At 37.2% G+C, this 23,182-nt stretch overlaps 1 protein-coding gene across 1 annotated transcript; it reads left to right on the top strand.

The window, feature by feature from the left end:
* Positions 1-1,208: 1,208 nt before the first annotated feature.
* Positions 1,209-22,914, top strand: PDIL5-2 (PDI-like 5-2). Its single transcript, XM_011630177.3, has 5 exons — positions 1,209-1,597; positions 9,093-9,196; positions 10,950-11,320; positions 11,803-12,110; positions 22,204-22,914. The coding sequence occupies exons 1-5, from the start codon at positions 1,289-1,291 to the stop codon at positions 22,525-22,527; spliced, it is 1,416 nt and encodes a 471-aa protein (XP_011628479.1). The 5' UTR covers positions 1,209-1,288; the 3' UTR covers positions 22,528-22,914.
* Positions 22,915-23,182: the final 268 nt, after the last annotated feature.

A 23,182-nucleotide genomic window follows, 5' to 3' on the forward strand; every position in this document is an offset into this window, starting at 1 on the left:
AGCTTACACGTGGCACAACCTTTGAACGAAAGGGCATCGCGACTACGCGCAAATGTTGGGCTGCCCATCCCCCGCTGTCACGCATGCACCCGAGTTAGTTGGATGTAGGATAATTCCCACATGCATTAAATTATGACATAACTTTAATATATATTATTAACTTTTCCATGAAAGTCATACAACATGAGGTGGCCTCGTTGGTTTATCACTTCCACTTTCTTTGTGGACTCTCTCGAGTTCGAATTTCAACCCCGGTCGCTATCTATTTTATTTTTGTTGCCCACAAAAATAAGCAGAAATAATGTTTTTTTTTTTAAAATAAAAAGTTTATTCTATTTGAAATCTCTCTCTTTCTACTAGCAATCTCTTTCACTAAATTTAAATTTTGAAACCTAAAAAATTAAATTTTTGAAACCTAAAAAATTTAAATTTTTGAAACCTAAAAAATTAAATTCTAGAAACCTAAAAAATTAAATTTTTGAAAAATGAAAATTTTATTTAAAAAATTAATATGCATTCTAATAATTTCTACATTGATAACCAAATTTTTTATTTTGTTTATTAATTTTTTCATTATCAATCATATAATGTACTATTTTTTTTACAGTTGTCAATAATACATTTTAGATTAGATGATATTATAAAATATTTTGGATTTATTATTATTTATATAATAAAATAATTATAAAATTAAACCAACACTTTTAATTTGAGTGTATAATATTATAGTTAATTAGGTTGTAATAAATTTGGATTATAGTTAGTTAGGTTATAATAATTTGGGTTTCTTTTAGTAGGGTTTGCTGTCAATTCGAGATTTTAGTGGTCATTTTTTTTTCGATTTAGTCTACTCTTTATTGTAATTTATGTATGATTATCTACTTTATCTATGATAATTCTATGATTTTTCTTTTGTGTTATGTAAATTTAATAGTTAACATAAGTTTATACAGGAAAAAAATATCTCAATATTTATAAATTGATGAAAAAAATGAGAGTTAATAACGTAGTACCCTCATTTTTTATTGAATTTTTAAAATATATTTATAATAAATTTTAATAATTATTTTAGATTTTTTTTAATGATGACTCATTCGGTAGATTTTCTATCCAAATTGACGATTCCCAGCTCCGGATGAATTTTTGGAGCGCTTGATCTGAGGCACTGATCCGTTTTTTAAACCGAGTTCCTTAACAAAACGGGTAGCATTCCCAGTTTTGGGAGCCGAATAGAAAAAGGCGTACTCAAAGCTTAATCGAATGGCGGCGAAAAAGAGCCGGTCTCCCGATGATGGCGCAAGTTAATATAAGTTGGAAGATCAAACGAGACTCGAGAATATGTTTGAATTTCAGAGAACAGGTGATGGATCATAGGGAAGCCTTTACTGTAAAAATAATGATGCGGTGGTGGGTTTTGTTACTGTCGTTGCCTTGCACAATCCACGCCTCCTCTGAATCAATCAACACATTCAAAGCAGATGGGAGTGTGTTAGAGCTCGACGATTCCAATTTTGATTCCGCCATCTCTACTTTCGACAATCTACTCGTTGATTTTTATGCCCCATGGTGTGGTCACTGCAAACGACTCTCTCCTGAGGTTCTAAAGCCAATTTTTTCTTATTCTTGGATCTGTCCGAGTGTGTGGTGTATGCAAATTTGCTTTCTGTTTCTCTATCCTTCTTTTGATTTTTCTCAGTATTTGAAGTTTTTCCTGGAGTAGGCTAGTGCACACTTTGCCAGTACACACTTGGTTAGTCATGAATTGAGTCTATTTCTGCATTGGGTTTATCTGTTTTTATTTCGTGCTTTTGAATCTTTGTCTAATGGGTTTTTTTTGTTTTGTTTTGTTGTATTGTACGATTACCCTTTTTTGAGAGAAGATGGCAGCAATTTGGAATTTTTTATTCTTTCTACTGAATTTCACCTACTGGGGATCATTTATTTTCTAGAATTTTTAGATATACAATGTTCATCAAGGATAAAGCTACGCGAGGTTAAGCTCGTGGCTGATTCTGATTTTATGGTTATGGGGCTTTGGTTAATGGATTATTTTCTTAATGAGTAAGGAACTCGTACTAAATATTTTCCTTTGTAGTTTCCTCATCTTGGCTAATCTGGGGATTCAGAATTCCAATTTATATAATGTCTGTTTGGGCTAGTTTAGGTAGCTTGATCAGTATAGTATAATATAATAATAATAATGTAATAATAATAATAATAATAATAATAATCATCATCATCATCATAATCAGAGCCTTTTCCCAACTATTTTAGGGTCGGCTACATGAATCCTAGTATGCCTTATTGTATCAAGGGCCATGCCGTCCGTAAGGCTGTCATAAGTCACTATATATTTTCTCGCTAATTCCAATCGTGTCTTTTTAGGCCTATCCCTTTTTATTTTTTGAGCCTTCCACTTAAACCAACGCATACCTCTTATTAGGTGTTGTACTGGATTTACGCTGTACATGGCCAACCACCTAAGTCTACTTTCTCACATTTTATCACCTATCGGAGCCACACTTATCTTTTTCCTAATATTCAATTTCAAATTCTATCCCTTCTTGTCTTGCCACTGATCCATCTCAATATCTTTATCTCAGTTAAATTCATCCTATTGGTGTGTTGTTTCTTGAATGCTCAACATTCTGCCCTCTATAGAAAAGCTGATCTTACAACTATCCTATGGAATTTTTCTTTCAGCTTCATTAGTATGCAGCGATTACATAAAACTCCAATTGCACTCTCCACTTTGCCCACCCAACTCTAATTCTATATGCAACATCTTCCTCAATCTCTTTATTTTCCTAGATTATTAATCATTATAATATAATCAACTTATCCATTTTTGTAGTCTATTATTTCATGATTATTTGTTAGTGTCAAACTTCCTCGAGAATAGAGTTAGAGACGAGAAGTTATCTTCGTTGTATCCTCAGTGAACTTGATTTAATGCGTGGGTAACTTTGCAGTTTGGAAGACCTGGGCATTTCTCAAACCAAGCGCTTGATGGTAGGTGTCCTTCCTTCATAAAGCAATTACTTGTCACGTGATTTGTTGTGGCCTAGAAGGACTTTGGAGATGTCGTTTATTCTTCATTCAAGTCGAGGACTATGGATGATTTGCCTCACCTGATAATCTCCATGCGCGTAACTTAAGCAGAAAGCAATTTTGACTAAACTAAATCACTTAATTTGATGTTTCCCTGTGGGTCAGTTGTCAGCTTACTTCGTGGTGTACAGCATCGATTGTACCATTTTCATTCACCTTTTGTGATGGAGTAGACTATGTTATCATGATAGGGTGGAACATGTAGGAGGTTGGTTTCTCATGTCTCATACTGGATGTGTCCAATAACACCGTACACTCTGACATGAAGTTTACTGTGTGATCTTCATTTTTTCTTGCTGTATGCTTGTTTCTTATTTATATAAGGATTAAAGCGATAAATAAGACACTTTCCTTCTTAAGAGACAGCAAAAGTATGATGTATCAGTAGTAGCATTTCCACGACTGTAATCTTGATATTTGCATACTTTGTTTATACATTTTGTTTAAAAATTAATTTGGCTTCTTATTGCACCATGATATAAATTGACATTTGAGCACATAAAGATAACAATCCCATTAGTAGATCACCTGGAATTTGAGCAATGGGCCTTACATATATCATGATTAAGTTGGATTTCTAAGGATTATAGTTAAGCTCATGAAAGTCAATACCATGTGAGAAGATCCATTATAGAATTGAATCATGGAAATGACATGCAGTACCACCAATTTTAGAAAATTTAAGGTTGTAACTAAGAAACAGATTACAATGAACTGCATTCTTTGCAACTATAAGCGATGAAATTAACTTGCCCTTGAATACTTTTTGCTTATCGGAATTCCTAAACTTGTAATTTCTTTGGCTTTTAGATATGTTTCAATTTTTCCAATTACGTTTTTGGTCTGTTCAACTTTTTGTTATGGTTCATTGTAGATGTGTCTTTGGTATATTGTATAGCCAGTAAAGTTATATGCAAATATTGTTAAACTATATCAAGCCTTTAATGAAGAGATTATTTCCAGTAAGAATTACCATGATACAGCATCAGGAATGCAACCTGAGTGCAGCATTCCTGCAAATAAAATATGTGAAAAATTATCTCAAATGATGCGAAAGGAGCTCGGAAAACTAAATTCGGCTTTCTTTCAATTTTAAAACAAGCAAAAACTCGACAATAATGGAGGAACCAAGTGGCTGTAAATTAAGCCAAGGGTGAGAAGAAACACTCTCTTCCTTCATGAAAAAAACTCTCTACAAAAATACGAAGTCTCTTACTAAGGGGAAATTTCTACCTTTAATACAAGCCAAAATAGCAATAAAATAAAACTCTTTCTCTCTCTAAGTTTGTACCCCTTATCTCACCCATGTTAACCTCTCTCCCTTTCCACCCCTCCCCCATTTTAGACTCCATAAATCTCTCTCCCTCACATAACCCACAATCTCTCTTTCCCACATATTTCTCTCTCTAACATCACGTGGTTCCCATCAAGCATAAAGCAAGGGATCACTTTCAATCCACCTCACGTGACTAGACCCTCTCACTTCTTTTCCTAAAGATACAAAAATCCCATAAATAGCGCAACCTAAAGAAACTCAAACTTATCCCATAGAAGTAACTTTGGCTTAATTACTACTCTTGCCCCCATGCTAAATGAAATACCTCTTTAGTCCCCCCAATAACAATAGTTTAAGCCCAACCAAATAAAATAATCCCATCCAAGTCCTATAGTTCACCTTAACAAAAAAAAAAAAAAAATCCAAATCCTACCTTGATTCAAAAAGCGGTCTGCCTAGGCCGGCTAGGGGGGCTGGGCATCGTCCAGGCCTTGGCGGACCACCTAGGCAGGTTGTCCTAGGTGACCGACAAGGGACCCTAGGCGCCCACCCAGGCGCAAAAATACCCCACCCGATGGGTATTTTTGGTTTTTTTTGTTTATATTATAAAAATACATGAATATGCATTTTTAATATAACATCTAGACCTAAAATAGGATCGTTGGATACCCCTTGAACTTGGGCGGCTGCTAGGAGCCTGCCTAGGAACTGGGCAGCCTAGACCTCCCCCCCCCTCTGGGCACCTAGGCATTGCCCGATGTTTTTTGAAACAGTGAATCCTACACTAGAATTTTTCCAAAATAAATTGCAGCCCAATTCCTGAACACGTCGGATGTGATATGCATCATACTCCCCATGTTGGAAGAAAAGCTCATCTCAAGTTTTTGCCGTTGCATCATCATTTTCTCTTAGCTGATGGTGATGCCCTACATCTCCATGCAATTTTTCTTTGTAAGGCATGAGGCTGAACATCTAAGATGTACCTTCGATGGTCATCCATTCAGCATATACCAATGCATTGCTGACTGAGAGTTCAAAATTAACTGCCCTTGTTGAAGAAGAAAAATTATTTCCACTAGCAAAGAATTTTGATTCCTTACCAAAAAAGCTTTCTCCCATGCTTGGACTGAAAGGTTTGCCCAGGAAATAAGCAAATACCACCCAACTCCACGAGTTCAACACAAGTTGCAAACTTTACTAATCCCCCAAAATCTCTCAGGAAGTGAAGCTCATACTTCATACTTGATGATGATGCCCATAACTAATGGCAAAACCGCTATTGCATAGCCCCAAACATTACTGAGCTCGATAAATACTTCATCTGGTATGCTTAAGAACTTGACAATTGGTATGACTGCTTCAAGTCTAAGTTGATAACTTCCTTTGAGTGCAAGGAAGAAAGGTATGACCTCACAACTTAAAGTAAGGTGTAAAGTATCAATGAAATTGCAACTTAGGTTTATGTATACATGCTTGTCTTCCTTATTTGATTCAAACCCCTTGACGTATCGAATTTAGCATGAAAGCATGGGCTTGCTTTTCATGTTCAAGAATGAAAAGAGCTGCAGATGCCATAGAGAAACTAGCAAAAGTCGGCTCACTCAATGTCAAGCCCAAACCCATGAAATTTGAAATAAGATTTAGAGCTCTTCTTCCATGAACTTGAAACGCAAGCTCCTATCATAAAGCCCCCATCTAAGACCACCTTTATCTTGCCAGTTCTCAAAAGAAAACTATGCATTCCCCAATGAACCAGAGCTAACACAAAGTGCAATAAAAAAATCCCCCATAAAATCATTTGAATCTAAGCCCCACGTAACACCTAACCCATGAACTTGAATACTCAAGGCTGAATCTCTCGAGTTCAAGCACATGCATGCACTGTTAACCGCAGCAAGGGGAAAATCATGACAAAGTACAAGAAGAAAGGCGTTCAAGATGTCATTGCCCATATCTTCTTTAAGAGCTCCAATCAAAACAATCTCACAAATATCTTTGCCACTGTAATTCATGGAATCAAGCATCAAGGTTGCAACAAGGAGCTTACCAACTTTGCAATGGGGCAATAAAGTACATTGGCAATGTGAGAATCACTTATGTATTCACGCCTCGGAGCTTTAGTATGAATTTGCTTAATGGATCTTATATTCTCCATACATCCGCTGCGCCGATCTAATACATAAACACCAGCAAGAGTAGAATAAGAAAGTAAAAAACCATGGCCTCCATCTCCCTTTAACATTGTGACTCATGATCAAAGAAACCTGAGAAAATTCGACCACGAATTTTGTAAGTGGATTAAGATAAGTCATATTTTCAACTTGTAGTTTCTTTCAGCCCAAAATTTGTGAATTGAGCAGAATTTTCCACTCAGAACAAAACAATGACTCAACCTCTCTTTCACCATTGAGGACATCATTATCAACTTCTAGGTGGACATTACTTATATTATAGCCCACTATCATCAAACCAAGCTGAAAATACCTCCAGTTCCTTAGTCTGCATCTCCCATAGCCCCTTAGACTTAGAAAAGACATCGAGAGAAATAACACCGTTACGAGCACTGTCACCAACATCACCTTCCTCTGTAGGTTGTCGGATTGAGAGTGAGCCACACCCTCCTCTTTGGAAGATTCAGGTGGAATCTCCTCACTTAAAGACAACAAAGATAGTTCATGTATATAAATCAACACTTCGCATTCATTAGAAACCATTACCTCTATTTTTTTATCCAATCCCAAATCCCTTATGACTATAGTCGTGTGTTGCTCTTCTATGTCCACTAGGAGTGAATCACTTGCAAATTCAACATTGTCTTGAATAGAAATAATGTTAAACGTCATAATCTCCTTTTTTTTGACACAATACTGGATTTGTTCATCATTAGATTTAGAAACCCCCATCCTTTTATTTATAAAAATTTTAGACATATATCAAACTATGTCTCCTTTTTCACATTCTCAAAAAAAAAACTCTCCTTTTTCAGCTGGTTGTTCTACAAATGCATCTAACTTTTTCTCAAAAGATTTAGGGTTTTTTATATCTTTGAATCCATCAACCATCTTGGTGACAAATTTGGGGTTTCTTTGCTCAATAACTCACAAACCTTCGTCTTTGTTCTTGTTTGATTCTCATATTGCGGTTTTGTTTTAGGAATAACAACTCACCGGGTTGGAGGTGTTAGTCTCCTAGCCTGGGATGATCTTGCTCCCGGGGTGGATTCGTATGTGACAAAATTCTCTCTGCTCGTCTCTGTGCTGATCTTGGTCTTCTCCCCTACGCCAATTACATCGGCTTTGGGATAGTCAGTTACCCAACTTTCCTCTGCATTCATGCTCCCATCGATGCTGTTGTGTATCGAACCTATAAGTGCGATCAAGCATAACATCAGGCTGTTCCTACTCAGACCTGTGCTCTGATTTACGTTGATCTCCCCAAAAACTCGCAGAATATGGATGTAACACTGTAGATTTCATCTTGCTCGATGTATGCTGTCGTAATATTTTTTTATGCAACAACTTTTCAACCATCTCCCTCAACTTGTCTATTTTCTTCTATATTTGGTCCTGCTTGGTATTCCTACAGTGTGACCTCCATGACCAGCCATCGTAGTCGCTAACCCTTTTCGAACCAACCATGCTCTGATACCAAATGATGCGAAAGACGCTCGGGAAATAAAATCTGGCCTTCTTTCTATCTTAAAACAAGCAAAAATTAGACAATAATAGGAAATAAGTGGTTGTAAATCAAGCCAAGGATAAGAAGAAGCACTCTCGTCTTTCATGAAATAAAAACTCTCTACAAAATACCAAGTCCCTTTCTAAGAGGAAAGTTCCACCTTATATACAAGCCAAAATAACGATAAAATAGAAGTTCAGAAATTTGCTCTCTCTCTAATGTTTGTACCTCCTTATCTCAACCACATTAACACCCCCCCTCTCTCTCTCTCTCACTCCCCCCATGTTAGTCTCCATAAATCTCTCTCCCCCACATAACCCACTATCTCTCTTTCCCACATATTTCTCTGTCTCCCACCAAGAATAAAGGAAGAGATCACTTTCAATCCACCTCACGTGAAACGTTGAAGGTTGAAGGTTCAAATCACACATCAAATAAATTTGAAAAACATGACACATGTGACATTGATAGCATGGTGGTTAGCTCTTTTGCCTCTTTATTGAAACGTTGAAGGTTCAAATCGCACCGGTGGTTTATTTAAAAAATAATGCTTCATGCAATACTAGCTGCAGAATAACTTTGAAATATTTAATACATATGATGTTGATAGCATGGTGTTCAAATCCCACTATGGACATTTAAATATTTTTGCAAGATAACATGATGATACTGCATGTCTATATAATAGACATGCCTGACAGGAGGAATGTCTTACAATCGATAGGTCTGACAGGAGTGTTGATACTCCGTGTTGGAGGACTGATTCATCCGACACATATAGACCATGTCCATGTTGAGGCATGTGAAGTGTCTATACATGTCGACATGCAACACATAAGGAAATAGGAGTACCCTGATAGCACTGACCTTAACTGCTCCTGAATTGTTTGTTGTTGAAAGGGCTTTTCATGCTGCTAGCAGTGAGGGTCCTCAAAATATCTATTCTGTTGTGAGTTTTTGAGCATCTGATTATGAGAAACCATGTGCCAGAGCAACTTATATCATGTTTGAAATTTATGTGTTTCAGTTAGATGCTGCTGCTCCTGTGCTTGCAGCATTGGACAAACCCATTGTGATTGCCAAAGTAAATGCGGACAAGTACACTAGCCTCCGTTCAAAATATGATGTGGAGTATGCACTTGTTCTAAACTCTACTCTTCTGTTTTACTTTTGGTGAAGTAAATACATGATTTCTCAGTTGTCAAGAACTTGGACACTGAATTATAATTAAGTACTCATTTTTTTCTGCAAGTTTCATAGGGATGGCTTTAAGTAAATTCTTGAACCCAGAAATAAAAACCATTTTGTGATTTCTTTTGGTTTTAGAAAAATATACGTTATTTGAATAGGTCCAACCAATCCATTTGGGTTCTTTAGATCCAAAGTGAGATGAGTTGAGAATATTAAATTGCTAATCTCGATAAAAGCACCCCTTAACTAAAAATAGGGGGGATTGAATATCGTGGCAATGGTTCTTGTGGCTTTGTCGTTGAATACTGCATCTCTTGAAATTTAGTGGCAATGTTAAATCATTAGAAAGAACTGAATTTTACCCATGGTTAGTTAAAGTGTGCTAGGTAGGGAAGTAATTGGGAGCTAGGTGCCTCAATCGGGCCCATTTTAGGTGAGATACCCCAAGAAGCCACTCAAGTGCTTTAGTAACTGCCTCGACAGATTTTTGGTGCTTGGACCACTTGGCTCCTAGGTGAACAACCTTGCTATCAAAACCTTTGAGAATCTTGCTCAATGGTCTAATAGGATTAACACAACTTACTCCAAAATTCGAACTTGTCTAGAAAAAGCTGCAATATTGTCTGAAGCCTTTTTCTAGGTTTGAGGCTGTTGGGGATCCATGAAGTATTTTTGGCCTATCCAAATCTCAGAAATCACAAAAAGTAGCAAGAAAGGTTTCAACTTGTAGTGTTTTTACATTTATATAATTGGAGTAATTTTTCTTAGAGATCAAAGGCATTACAGACATTATGGCCTGTGGCAGTTAGCAAGGAGACTTTCTTGTGGAGACAACGTCTCTCTATTTTGTTTTCTCTGCCTTTTCTTTTTCCTCCTAACCTCTTTCATTACTATCAATATTTCTCTGCAACATCAAGTGCAACTTGATGTTTGTAATCATTATCTTCTTTGTTGTTGTGAAAAGAAAAATATGGAATTATATTCTGGAAAATGTCATTTTTTTCTAAATAAAATGGCTGATTAATAAGTGAACTTTATGAACCATAAGGGTAGAATGATATTATGTGTATTTTTTATGAGAAAACAAGTACATCAACCATCAAGAAGAAAAAAAACAAGAAGAAGCAAATTTGGAAGTTTATCGACATAAGTGAAACCTTTTTGGAGTTTCTAGGAATGTTGTAGTTTGTAGATATTGTTTTAGTGGGGAATAAAGGAAGTTAAATACTCTTTGGACGTAAATAAGAAGCTTTTATTACTGAGGAAAACCAATGGGTCCATGGACCCAATTTCTTTCAGTTATAGGTAACTGGTTAATAATGATTAATGATCGGTCACACATAAATGTACTAAAAGTTTATTAATGTTGGTACATATGCTTTTAATATACAAAATTACAAATGTTTGTTGCATAAAACTTTTTAACTTTATATTTAATCCACAATATTTTAAAGGTCTTTGAAATCATATTCTTAAATCCCCAGGAACTACTGGTAAACACCTGAGGTCACCTGCTTTTTATTATTGCGATTTTAATTGTTGGTTCAGTAACCCACAAATTGAAATTTAAGGTATCCATGTTGGCATTTATTTGAAATACCATAACTAATTTGTTTGCATATGTTACGTAACATCTAGTTTGTAACTATCTCTATGTCATGATAATGAATGAGGACACTCTTGTTTATTGCAGTGGTTATCCTACTTTAAAGATGTTTATGCATGGGTACCCAGTAGACTACTCAGGCCCACGAAAAGCTGACTTGCTTGTTCGTTTCCTAAAGAAGTTTGTCGCAGCTGATGTTTCAATTCTGGAATCAGATTCTTCTATCAGTAATTTTGTTGAAGCAGCAGGGACATATTTCCCAATTTTCATTGGCTTTGGATTGAATGAATCCTTGATAAAAGAGTATGCCAAGTCATATAAGAAAAGGGCATGGTTTTCCATAGCAAAGGAGTTTTCTGATGATGTTATGGAAACATACAATTTTGACAAGGTTCCTGCTTTGGTTTCACTTCATCCAGGCTATAATGACCAAGGGGTTTTCTATGGACCTTTTGAAGGTGGGAGGTTTTCCTGAACTTTTACACCTTGTTTTGATCATATTCGTGTTCCTTCAGAGCTTTATAGATACAGGTCGAAAACTTATCCTCTGCATTACCATTTATGTGACAGAGTACTTGTTTATGTTGTTAGAGGGGTGATTGACTTTTCCACATTATCTGTTTATTGACAAGATAACAAATTCAAGTAGCAAAAAAGAAAAGTCTTTTTTATGAGTACTTACTTATTCTTTAGTCTTTTCTCAGGATTTGGTGGGATTTCACTATGAATTTTTTCTCTCTTTCTTAACATGAAAAGTTACTGTTTTTACTCCAAGCTTAATGTATTTGAGCTGTTCCTTGTATTTTTTGGCCGTTTGCTTTTGATTTATCCTGCAGTAATATAGCATCCTCACATGTTTGATGCACGTTGATCATGCTAAAGGCATTTATGCAGCCTGTATGTGTCATGACAACTTGGGCTGTGTTCTTTGAACTTGCAGATCAGTTCTTGGAAGAGTATATCAAGCAAAGTTTATTGCCTTTATGTGTGCCCGTGAATTATGACACACTTAAATTATTTAGGGATGAGGAGAGGAAGATCGTTGTAACAATAGTGAAGGATGAATTGGAGGATAAATCACAGAGATTAATCAAAACATTGAGAGCTGCGGCATCTGCAAACCGTGACCTAGTTTTTGGTTATGTTGGAGCTATACAGTGGGAAGAATTTGTTGACACATTTGATGTTAATAAAAAGACAGAGCTTCCAAAGATGGTTGTGTGGGATGGCAGTGAACAATACTTATCTGTAAGTGAATATATATTTTTTTTTCATTCATTACCTTATTCAGCCGTCCTCAATGCTTTATACAAATTGGTGTTGGACTTCTGTGTTCCTTAAGAAAGTCTTAGAGAATCTAAACAAATGACTCATTTATTGCTGTAGCTGAAAGAAGCATCACATGACAAAGTTAGCCACTTAGTTGGATTGATCAATTTCATAATTTGATCCTAAATTGAGAATCTATCTTTGAGGGAGAAGGAGGTTTGGTTCCAAGGGTGGTTGAAAATGTGATACCTTAGGTTGAAGAATTAAAACAGACATTAGAGATCAACAATAAAAAAGACAATAGAGATCAACTTATTTGAAGTCAGTTTGCTATCATTTCTTCTTATAACAGAAATAGAACTTTCTGAATATAGTTGAGTGACTTTTAGACACCATAAAAAACTTCAATGCATGACTTACCACCCACAACTTCCACCTCATGCACTGGGGGATTGAGCCTTTGCCCGAAACTCATCTTCTGAACCTTTTAATTAGGTAGTTCACAGCCACGTGGGGGGCAGTCAACTGACTTGTGGCTACTTTGCTTCAACCATTTTCCCTTTAGATCCAGAGCTCTCTAGATTGCAATATTCTTATCATTTTTATTTGGCCAATGCAAGGTTTTACGCAGTGTCTGAAGATGTGGCTTGGGGATGGAACTTGGCCTTTGGCCGAGCCAAGCTCCTTGGGCACGTCCTAGTTTTTCCTTGGTCGACCAAGGCCCCAAAAATGTCCTTAAAAATGTCCCCAAAATTAGTAAAAATGATGAAAAATCAGAAAAATTTGAAAAAACGTAAAAACTCAAAAACTACATACAACGTCATCATCTTCATCATCATAGCCTTTTCCCAATTAATTGGGGTTAGCTACATGAATCTTGGCCCACCATTTTACTCTATTAAGGGCCATACTCCCAGTGAGGCCATAAGTCCCCATATCTTTTTGGGCTACTTCCAACCACGTCTTTTTGAGCTTACCCCTTGCCCTTTTCAGCTCTTCCACTTGAACTAATTTGCACCTCTTAACAGGTGTTGTACTTGGTTGGAGCCACACATGGCCAACCCACCTAAGTCTACTCTCTCTCATCTTATCGCGTATTGGTGCCACACCTAAATTCTCCTGAATGAATTTATTTCGAATTCTACACTTTCTTGTCTTGCCACTCATCCATCTCAACATCCTCATCTCCTCTACACTCATTCTATGGGTATATTTTTTTTTGTCCGCCAACATTATGCCCCATAGAGCAAATGTGCTCTCACAGCTATCCTATAGAACTTGTCCTTCAGCTTCATTGGTATGCGGCTATCACATAAAATTCTAGTTGCATATCTCCATACAACATGATAAATGAAAAGATAAGTCTATCAGTTCTATGAATTTAAATTGAAAGAAATGAAATTCATACAAAATTTTGAGGCTGATCCTCTACTCTTTGCACTTGGTGCAAGTTGATGTCCCAATCATTGGCAAAGCTTCCTCAGGCACCTAAATCAAAACCCTCAAACCAGATTTGGGATTCAAGTTCCAATCTAGTTGATCGGAGCTATTGAAATTTTCTGGTGAGTAGTAAATTCAATACTTACAAATTCATGAATTTGAGATTTTATGTGTTGTTTGGTGAGAAAACAAGCCTATGATTGGATAAAGAACAAAAAAATAGGCTTATGGAATTTCATCAAAGATAGACTAAAGATAGACCAGCCATTGAGAAGTAACTTCAATTTTTTGGAATTGGCAAAACCTAGATCAAAACCTTTAATCTCTCAAATCGGTCAAATTTGATGGTTTATGCTCAAGTCTGATCTACCTAATGGTTTGAAAGTCTGATATACCTAATGGTTTGATCTTGCAAAATGAATCTATAGGCAAAATTTGAGCTCAAATGGATACGCCTATGACAAAAAATGAAGAAAGTTTATACACCCCTGATTGCCCCCCCGCCCCCGCCCCCGCCCCCGCTCCCGCTTCCGCTCGGCTCCATACCCTGCCGAGCGAAGTGACTTGGGTGAGAGTCCAAATCAGCTCGTCTGTGCTAGTGAATACCAGTTTCAACTAGTGATAGCTTTAAAGTTTCAGATCCCTAGGAGGTATTTTTTTTGGGAGCAAGGACTCAAATAATGCATGTTTTATTCACATCAGTTATATGGTGATCCAACCAGATTTAGGAACTGTTTTGCATGCTGCTCAAGGTGTTTTGTGGTGATTATGCCTGACTGGTTGTTTTCTAAAAACTTGTTGTTTCTAAAAGGAGCATACTGCCCAAATTCCCACAGTAGCAGGTGATAGAACAATGAATGTGATTTCAAGCATGGATTTGGGGGCTCGAGCCTGAGTCAGATGCTTACTCGGGAGAGTCTCAAGGTCCCTTCCAGGTCTGAGTGACTTGGCCAGTCTGAGCCCGAGTCACTGAGTTTTTAGTCTTTGGAACAATGATTTGGTCTAGGAGATTGTCGGTTTGGCTCTTAGGAGGTTTGGATTGTTGATGCTCGTGCATGCATAGGCTTCCATGCCCTGATATTGACTATGCATGAACGGAATGATGCCTCATTGGCTGAGGTTAGGGCGATTGGTTCATGAGTCATTGTATTTACTATGTAGCAATATTTTTAAGCATGGGCTGGGGCTCAGAATTCGCCTCCCTGGCTAGCCAATTGACACGGGCAAGTCTGTCTTGTCTCGCTCGACTTTTGCCTGAGCCTCCCTAAGAGCAAAAACAAGGGAAATGGGAAACTACTAAAAAATGGTAAAAAAATAAGGGAAGTTGATAAAAACCATAGAAAGTATATAAAAGAAGTGAACAAAGGTTACAAAGTATAGAAAAGAAAACAGTTAAATATCAAAATAAATAAAAAAAATGAAAATAGTAAAAAATCCAAAAGTATATATAAAACTGATTCATAACCAATTATGAATCAGTTATACTTGATTTAGATAAAGATTGAATCATCACAAGTTAATTATAATTAATTACAGGTATATATATTCCGAGTTGGGGGGGTGTTCTGGACTTGGAAACCTGCTGTTTTTTTCCATTGCCATTTACAATGACAATAATGGATATGATCCTGTCTGATTAGATGTTCACTTTTAATGCACCTAAAACACAAAGGTAATATCTCTCAAAAAAAGAAAAAACACAAACGAAACGAGTGTAAAGATCTAATCATTTATCTAGACCTTTCCCTCCTAGTTGTCTTCTCGAATGAATTGATTGGTATCCTGGTAACCTACAACGTCACCTGACTTGTTCCATTCTTCAGTCCCAAATCTGACAATTCCAATATCTTACCCTTTCTTAAGTTAGCAAATCTGGTCTATTTATGAGAGCTCTGAATTTGTATGTTGCTATTTGGCTTGGTAATGCAATATATGATATGGCATGACTCAATCATGAATTCAAGGAAGTTCATGAGAGTTGACTGAGGTCTGGCCAAGTGGTGCAACATTGGTGCAGGACAGAGAAGATCTGTGATGGATTCAGCAACAAAAGGAATTGTTTGAACAATCAAGGAGGAAAAGAAGACCGCCCTTGTACTTTTCTTGATCAATCCTTTCATCTTAGTCACAGCAACTACAATATTGTGGGAGAAAAGAAATTCGTTTTTTCATTAATCAAAAGGCTACTGTTCTTACATTGCGGAGTTCCCCATGCAACGCTAAATATAATAAATTTCCATGTTAAACCCTAATCAACACAATGGCTGAACTAACCTCCATGAGTAGAGAAACTTCTAAAGTGCCCTAGCTCACCATACCATTCTACCCGAGTTCTAATATAAGCCACTAAACAGCAACTAGCAAAGCTTAATCATGAATTAAATTAAAGAAATATCTAAGCATAAAAGTAAAAGGAGAAATCTTGCCAGCATCCTTCAATCTCGTGCTCTAGATTACTCGACAATCTGATAATCTTGGTTTACATCATCCTTCCTATGGACACGACTTGGCTCTGTAAAGTCGAGCTTGGCATGAACTCGAACAGGTTGGTAACATCAAAGATTGGTGAGATCATCCGTCCCTCGGGCAGCGCTACTTCATAAGTATTATCATTAATCTTCTTAGTGATTTATGGGCCAATTTTCCTTGCTTTCAACTTCTCATAAGTGCCTGCTAGAAATCGTCCTCGTTGAAGGTGTGCCGTAACGAAATCATTTCCTTGAACAATCTAATGCACCAATGTCGATTAAGTGTATTCTGATGTTGCTCATAGCTCACCTCGAATTTCTGACGAACTTGTTCCTGAAGCTCCTCCATATACTTGGTCATATCAAGAGCCTCGGCATCTACAGTTTCCTAAACCGCTAAATAAAATAAATCATGGAGTGTAGAGGTTTCATACCATAACATTAGTGAATGGACTCTCCCTATTTTGCGATTTGATGAGTTACTATGTGTAAACTCAACTTGTGTTAAAACAACATCCCATATTACCAACGCTTCAATTTACCATCTGTCTTCCCATCCTTCTGCGGGTGATGGGCACTACTGACTGGGAAGTTTAGTGTCCATCCTTCCCCATGACTTCCTCTAGACCTGGTATCACAATCCGTGGTAATATAGGCATTGGTACCCATGAAGTCGCGTCACAATTGTCGTGCTCCTGCATGGAATAAAGTAAGATACATTTTTAAAAATCTGCCAACAACTGCCATAATCAAGTTAAAACCACTCTTATTGCAAGGTGTCTGCCGAGACCACTTGTCGCGTGGTGGACACTAGCAAATGTGTGTACAAACCTGTATTCTGCAAATGCCCCTTCACCACCCAACATTTCATGTACTTGTTGCCAAAACGATAAACATCTCTCCGTATAGCCAAACAACTTTCTTCCACTAATGAAATGTATTATTATGTCTACCAAGTTGTCTGCTGAAACCACCTGAATGTAAATCAGCAGTAAGATCATAAAGGTATCATATATACATAAGTGAGAACCATAAAACAAATAGCCATCCGTTATAATCGAATGATTATAATAATTACTATTACTCTACTGGCATCTATCTAATATTCCTAAGGGTCCCCCAAATAAGCCTCACCGTAGTTATCAGGTTCTCTCGAGTCTCAACTCAGGTGGCGATCCCCTTGCGGAATCTCGCTCTAGCACTCTGGGAAAGGGATCTTCAAGTGATCTCGATTTTAAAATTTTGGCATCACGATCTCTACTATTAGGGATCTCGATCCCCAACTTAAGACCAAGATAACTTCCAAATTGACGATTCTATTAATTTATAGGCTAGCAATGCAACATCCATATTTTTAAGGGAAAATTTCGTATAAAACCCTAATTCCTCATATTATTTCATGGTAGACCCTCTTTCCGTTTTTCTTTCAAGCGGCAGAAGGAAATCCATAAGGATTTCACCGTACCCCCTCATCTCTTATCTCCCTCATTTATTGACTTTTGACCATAAAATTTAGCCCTAACAAATCTTTTTATACCATTTCATCCCAAAAACGTTTTTAACCCTCTTTTACCTTTTTCGCCCATTAAATTTTTTTTTGGGTTGAAATGGTATAAAAGATTTGTTGGGCTAATTTTTATGATCAAAAGTCAATAAAAGAGGGAGATAAGAGACGAGGGGGTATGGTGAAATCTTTAGGGGTTTTCTTATGCCGCTTGAAAGAAAAATGGAAGGAGGGTCTACCATGAAAAATACGAGGAATTAGGGTTCTATACGAAATTTTCCATAGTCGTATTACTAGCTGGCTATAGACAAGGTGCTTCCTACTTTAAAGAGTATATACAATCCCAGGCTTATATACTTTTTAAGGTTGGGAGATCCCAAAAGGTTGGGATTGGGATCTCTTTGTGATCAAGATCCCAAATGGTCTTTTGGGATCAAGATCCCTAACATATGTATTGTATGGACGGGTATCTATACCGTAAGGAACTTCTAGACTTTCACAATCCCTCGCTCCTGATCCTGATAACTATGAGTCTCATGCAATACTTCGGACCTAGTACCTCCACCGCCAAAGACCTCACCAAATGAACATGACTACGGAGAGCATCAATCACCCTGTTTTGCTCCATGAACTGGTGGCCTATAGTGAATGTAAATTCCTGTAACTGGGCTACCCTTTGGGTGGCTCGCGCTCAACTTCTTATGGTTGTTAACTATATGCTCGAGTGCATCATGGATAGTGTAAAGAACGAACCCATGTTGGATCAAGTAGTGGCTCCAATGACAAAGCACATATATAATTGCATAGAACTTAATATCATATATCAAATAATGTCATTTCATCTCATTGAGCTTCTCACTGAAGAACACAACAAGCCTTTGCTCCTACCTTGATACAGCTCGGATTCCCACATGAGTTACATACACTCTACCTCGAGTACCTTAGTGAAGTCAGGCAAAGCATGGACAGGAGCATGCATCTTCTCTTTAATCTCATTGGATGCCTTGGTAGCTGTGGGATTCCATTGATAAACATTATTCTTTCGGCACTTTATGATTGGGGCCATAATAATATTGAAATTCCTAATGTACCATATATAGACGGTAGCAAGTCCATGGAAACTCTGCCCTTTAGTAACAGTCTTAGTTATAGGCCAATTGACTATCGCCCAAACCTTCTCCAGGTTCACCATAACATCCTCTGAAGATGCTACGAAACCCAGAATACTAAACTGTTAGTTAAGAAACTGCAGTTCTTAAAATTGATGTACCATTTTTCTGCCCACAACACATTGAGCACTTGATGCAAATGATTGAGGTGTGCCTCTAGATCTGCACTATACACCATAGTATGCCCAATAAAGTCATGCAATACGTGAGTCATCTTTGTATTAAAGTATTGGGTGCATTAGATAAGCTGAATGACATTACAAACCACCCATTCAAACCACTCTGTCTTAAAGGCTGTCTTTTATTCATCCCCTTCTCGAATGCTGATCTAGTGATACCTACTCAAATCTATTTTTGAGAACATTGAAGCACCGGCCAGCATATCTAACAGACCCTCAAGCCTTGGTATAGGAAGTTGATATTTAACTGTAATCTTGTTTATGGCTTGACTGTCGACACATGTGTGCCAAGCCTCATCCTTCTTTGGTGCAAGCAACGCCTGCACTGCACATGGGCTCATACTAGCTTGAATCAGCACCTTAGACGTCAGTTCATCAATCTGATGCTGTAATTCTTCATTCTCTTAGAACTCATCTGATACGCCTATAAACTAGTCAAACTAGATTCTGGCATGAAGTCAATGCAATGTTGTATATTGTCTCCTTGGTGGCCATGTAGCTGGCAGCTCATACGGCATAAGATCAACAAACTCCCAAATTAAAGGCTAAGGGTTTTGAGCATTGAATGGTGTTTCTCCAAATCCTTTCCAATCACCTTTAACACTCGCCTCCATAAATTGTTGAAACAAGAGTAAGTCACACATTCCTCCTTAATGGAATTAGGTAGGTCCTCATCCGGTAATAACAACAAAGCAACCCTTATGGCCATCCTACCTTCCCCATTATGGAACAACTAGCAACGATACTGCCATGGGCGACTAAACAGTATGTGGCAAGTGTCCATAGACTCAATATCACACCACACTTTGTCACGGGTAGAATTTGCCAATTAAAAATTTAATAAGACAGTAGCTCAAAACCCCTTTTCTTGCTGTTTTCTACTGTTTCTTCAAGTTCTCTACATCAAATTGGTATCAAAGCTGATTTCTGATGTTTCTCCTAGTTCTACCGTTTCTTGCTGATTTCTACTGTTTCTTCAAGTTTTCACATCAAAAAGACGACCAATCTTGTACTTTTCTTTATCAACATCAATGGAGGGGAAAGGGATCTTTCCAACTTAGTCGGACCAACAGCAACATTGTGGGAGAATGAAAATTTACTCGTTTGTTTCTTCTCCCCCATAATTTGAAAGGCTAGTTAACAGGATCAGAGGTATTTATAGAAGAACAATTGTTTGATGCGGGCTGGACTGCATATGTACAGTATGCTGTCCTGAGGTATAAAGCATCCATCTTAAAGATGGATGCAAATAGGTGGTCCATCTAAAAACAATTGTAACTAACTGTACAAATGTTTTCTTAATATAACTATTATTTCTAGTTTTCAAAATTTATTTATTTTTTCATATTCATGATCTCCATGTTATAGATTATATTTTCTCTAAAAATTAGGATCGAATTATATTTCAAAAATATTTTTATTGTCATGCCCGCATTTCTACATGTGTGGGCTTGGCTGCATGCTAACCACGTCCTTTATAGAATTCCCTGCGCAACACTAAATGTAATTAACTTCCATGCGAAACCCTAATCAGCATAATGACAAAAATACTGTCAATGATTTGAGAAACTTCTAAACTGCTCTAGCTTACTGTACCATAATGCCTATTCTACCCAAGTTCTAGTACAAGCCACTAAACAGAAACTATCAATGCTTAATCACAAATTAAATTTAAGAAATCACGCCACCAGCAATCCAATCTGACGCTCTAGAATCACTTTGATAATCTGACCATCTTGTGTGTGTTAATGGCTGTGATAAGTTGAGAAAATCTGCCCAGCCCTTTTCTTTCATCCCTTGTGTTTTATGTTTGAACTTCTCCAAAAACTTTACTATTTTTTGTATATTATTTCTCGTCTTTGTCTATATGAAAAGAAATGATGAAAATACCCTTACCTTATGTAAGGAAACTTTAGGGGTGCAGGTGAATCTGTTAAGCTTGATGGCGATAATCATTTGCAGCAAAATAAGCAATATCATCTATTAAACTCACTCAAAACACCAGCATTATTGAAGTTCTCGTAGGGGTAGTTTTGTTCCACCTTTTTTGCTACAACCAATCCAGCAAATCAATTTTTTCACTTGGAAGGTTTGGACGAAGGGGAGCATTCGCCAACTGTTTGTGATTCTGATGCCAAATTTTGGGTTCTGACATTTGGCAACTCTCAGAAAATTCACGTTAACCTATGGATCAGCCGTGAATTCATGAGCGATCCAATTAACATGATCTCAATGAATTGTGCATAAAAATTTTGTTAAAATTTTCCTCGATGCAAACATCCAAAGGTTTCATCTCTACTTATAGGGGTTAGTGCATGTAGTTTCCCTTCAATCATATTACTCCATATGGCTGAGATCCATGCAGGTTAAAGGATCATTAACCTTCACACTTCTTACATTTAAGTAATTCTTAAGAAATGTGGATGGAAAAGCTTAATAAGTGGTTATTGATCCCTTCTTTTGTAATGGCTAATGATGGCTAACACTAAAGCCATCGATAATCTAAGAAACAGTCTTCATGGAATCAATAATTTGTATCTTTAATGACATAAAGGAGAGAATTGTGTGCTGCCAAATGGTAAATATGAAGTTATTACAAATATTCCGTTGGGAATTTTACTTTCCAAGTATCATCTCCAAGGGATATACATCCCAGTTTGACCTAGACAGATTTCATATGTGGTTTCGTTTCTCATGATCATTGGGTTTTGTTATAAAATATAGATTATTCGGTTGTTATCTTACCTTTTTTTTTTCCTGTCCGTGTGTGTGTGTGTGCACGTGTGTGCTTGTGTTGTGTGTGTGCGTGCACGTGCATGCATGTGTGTGTGTGCGTGCACGTGCATGCATGTGTGTGTGCACGTGCATGCATGTGCGTGTGCAATCATGCCTATGTCACAATCTATTATAATGGCTTAAATCATGTAAGGCTTCTTGATTTTTCACTTTTTTCAGAATGCAAAGTGATTCCTTTTTTTTTTGTTTTGGGAATGGGGTCCAAAGTGAGGTTTTACATTGTTAATGTTGAAAAATGCCATTATGTTGTCTTATTTTATTCTCCTTGACAACTAATGCCCGTGTTTCATTGGGCCCTTAATTTTCCTAATCTTGTTTAAATTAATTTCTCATAAAATAAATGTGACTTGCTAATATAGGTTTTTACCTCTGAATTTCTTAATCTTGCTTTCACTGTCTTATTGCGCTATGCCCCTGTAAGTTCTTTGAGCTTAAAGATCTACTGTTCAAAAGCCTAATAAGTTACAATTATATCTCTTTGCTCTATCTGATGCTGATTTTGTTTAATGCGTAAAGGTTGTGGGTTCTGAAAATATCAATGAAGAAGAAGACCAAGGCACCCAAATAAGCCGTTTCCTTGAAGGATACAGAGAAGGGAGAACGATTCAGAAAAGCATCAGTGGGCCCTCTTTCATTGGTTACATCAATTCCCTTATCGGCATGAGGACTGTGTACCTTATCATCTTTGTAGTTGCGGTTGTTATGCTTATCCAAACCCTGAGTGGACCAGATGATGATGATCGTGGACAAACTCGGAGAGAGATTGCAGAAAGTTCTGAAAGTTCACGTTCAGAAATCAAAGATGGTGAAGGCTATCAGCCTGGGGATAAGGAAGACTAAGATGTTTTTGCTAAAATTATTTTCCTTCTCACTTCTACTTCGGATACAGGTCAGGCAGGTCTCCGAAGGTTCCTTCGAGTGGGTCTCACTGTCTTCGTCTCATGGAGACTCTTGGATTCCAAAATGAGTTATCATCTAAACCTATCGATTATTAGACGGTACAGCAAAATGAATTGGGGTTCCATAACTTTAAAATGAGTGATCCAATGAGGTTTTTCAACATAGTTTCTGGTAGATGAAGTAAGATAGTATTTTTATTCAGGATTGAGTCTAGTTTTTGTTATGTTTTTATCTCCTTTCTTGTAGCAAATTTCAGTTGTTTATGGATGTAAGAGGACCTGACACAGCGGGTATTTTTTATTTAATAGGATTTGGACTTGTTCTTTCTTTTTTCCTAGTTGGGCAGATTCGGAGTCTTTAGGCTCTTCCATGAAAATACTGATGCTTCTTCATTTTATCTACTGTATGTGAAACACAAGAAAGCAACCGTACGTGGACTTTTTCATGCCAACTTTTGGATCCTTGATAATAGTGTGGGCACCAAGCTGACAAAATGGGAGCCTATAAGTTCCAATTTGAATTCAAATTTTTTTGCTTTCAAAATGCAAATACGTGGACTTGGTAGGTATGCAGGGCTCCACTCGCTTATTGACAA

Source organism: Amborella trichopoda, chromosome 2 (genome assembly GCF_054954075.1).
Source record: "Amborella trichopoda isolate Santa Cruz 75 chromosome 2, AtrichopodaSantaCruz75HAP2 v2.0, whole genome shotgun sequence".
Classification (NCBI taxonomy): Eukaryota; Viridiplantae; Streptophyta; class Magnoliopsida; order Amborellales; family Amborellaceae; genus Amborella; species Amborella trichopoda.

What these genes read in the sequence shown, in the direction of transcription:
- PDIL5-2 (XM_011630177.3), top strand. Translation starts at nt 1,289, where the DNA reads ATGATGGCGCAAGTTAATATAAGTTGGAAGATCAAACGAGACTCGAGA. An exon ending in CGTTCAAAATATGATGTGGA is followed by an intron (nt 9,197 to 10,949) that starts GTATGCACTTGT and finishes TGTTTATTGCAG; the next exon opens with TGGTTATCCTACTTTAAAGA. An exon ending in TTTCTATGGACCTTTTGAAG is followed by an intron (nt 11,321 to 11,802) that starts GTGGGAGGTTTT and finishes TTGAACTTGCAG; the next exon opens with ATCAGTTCTTGGAAGAGTAT.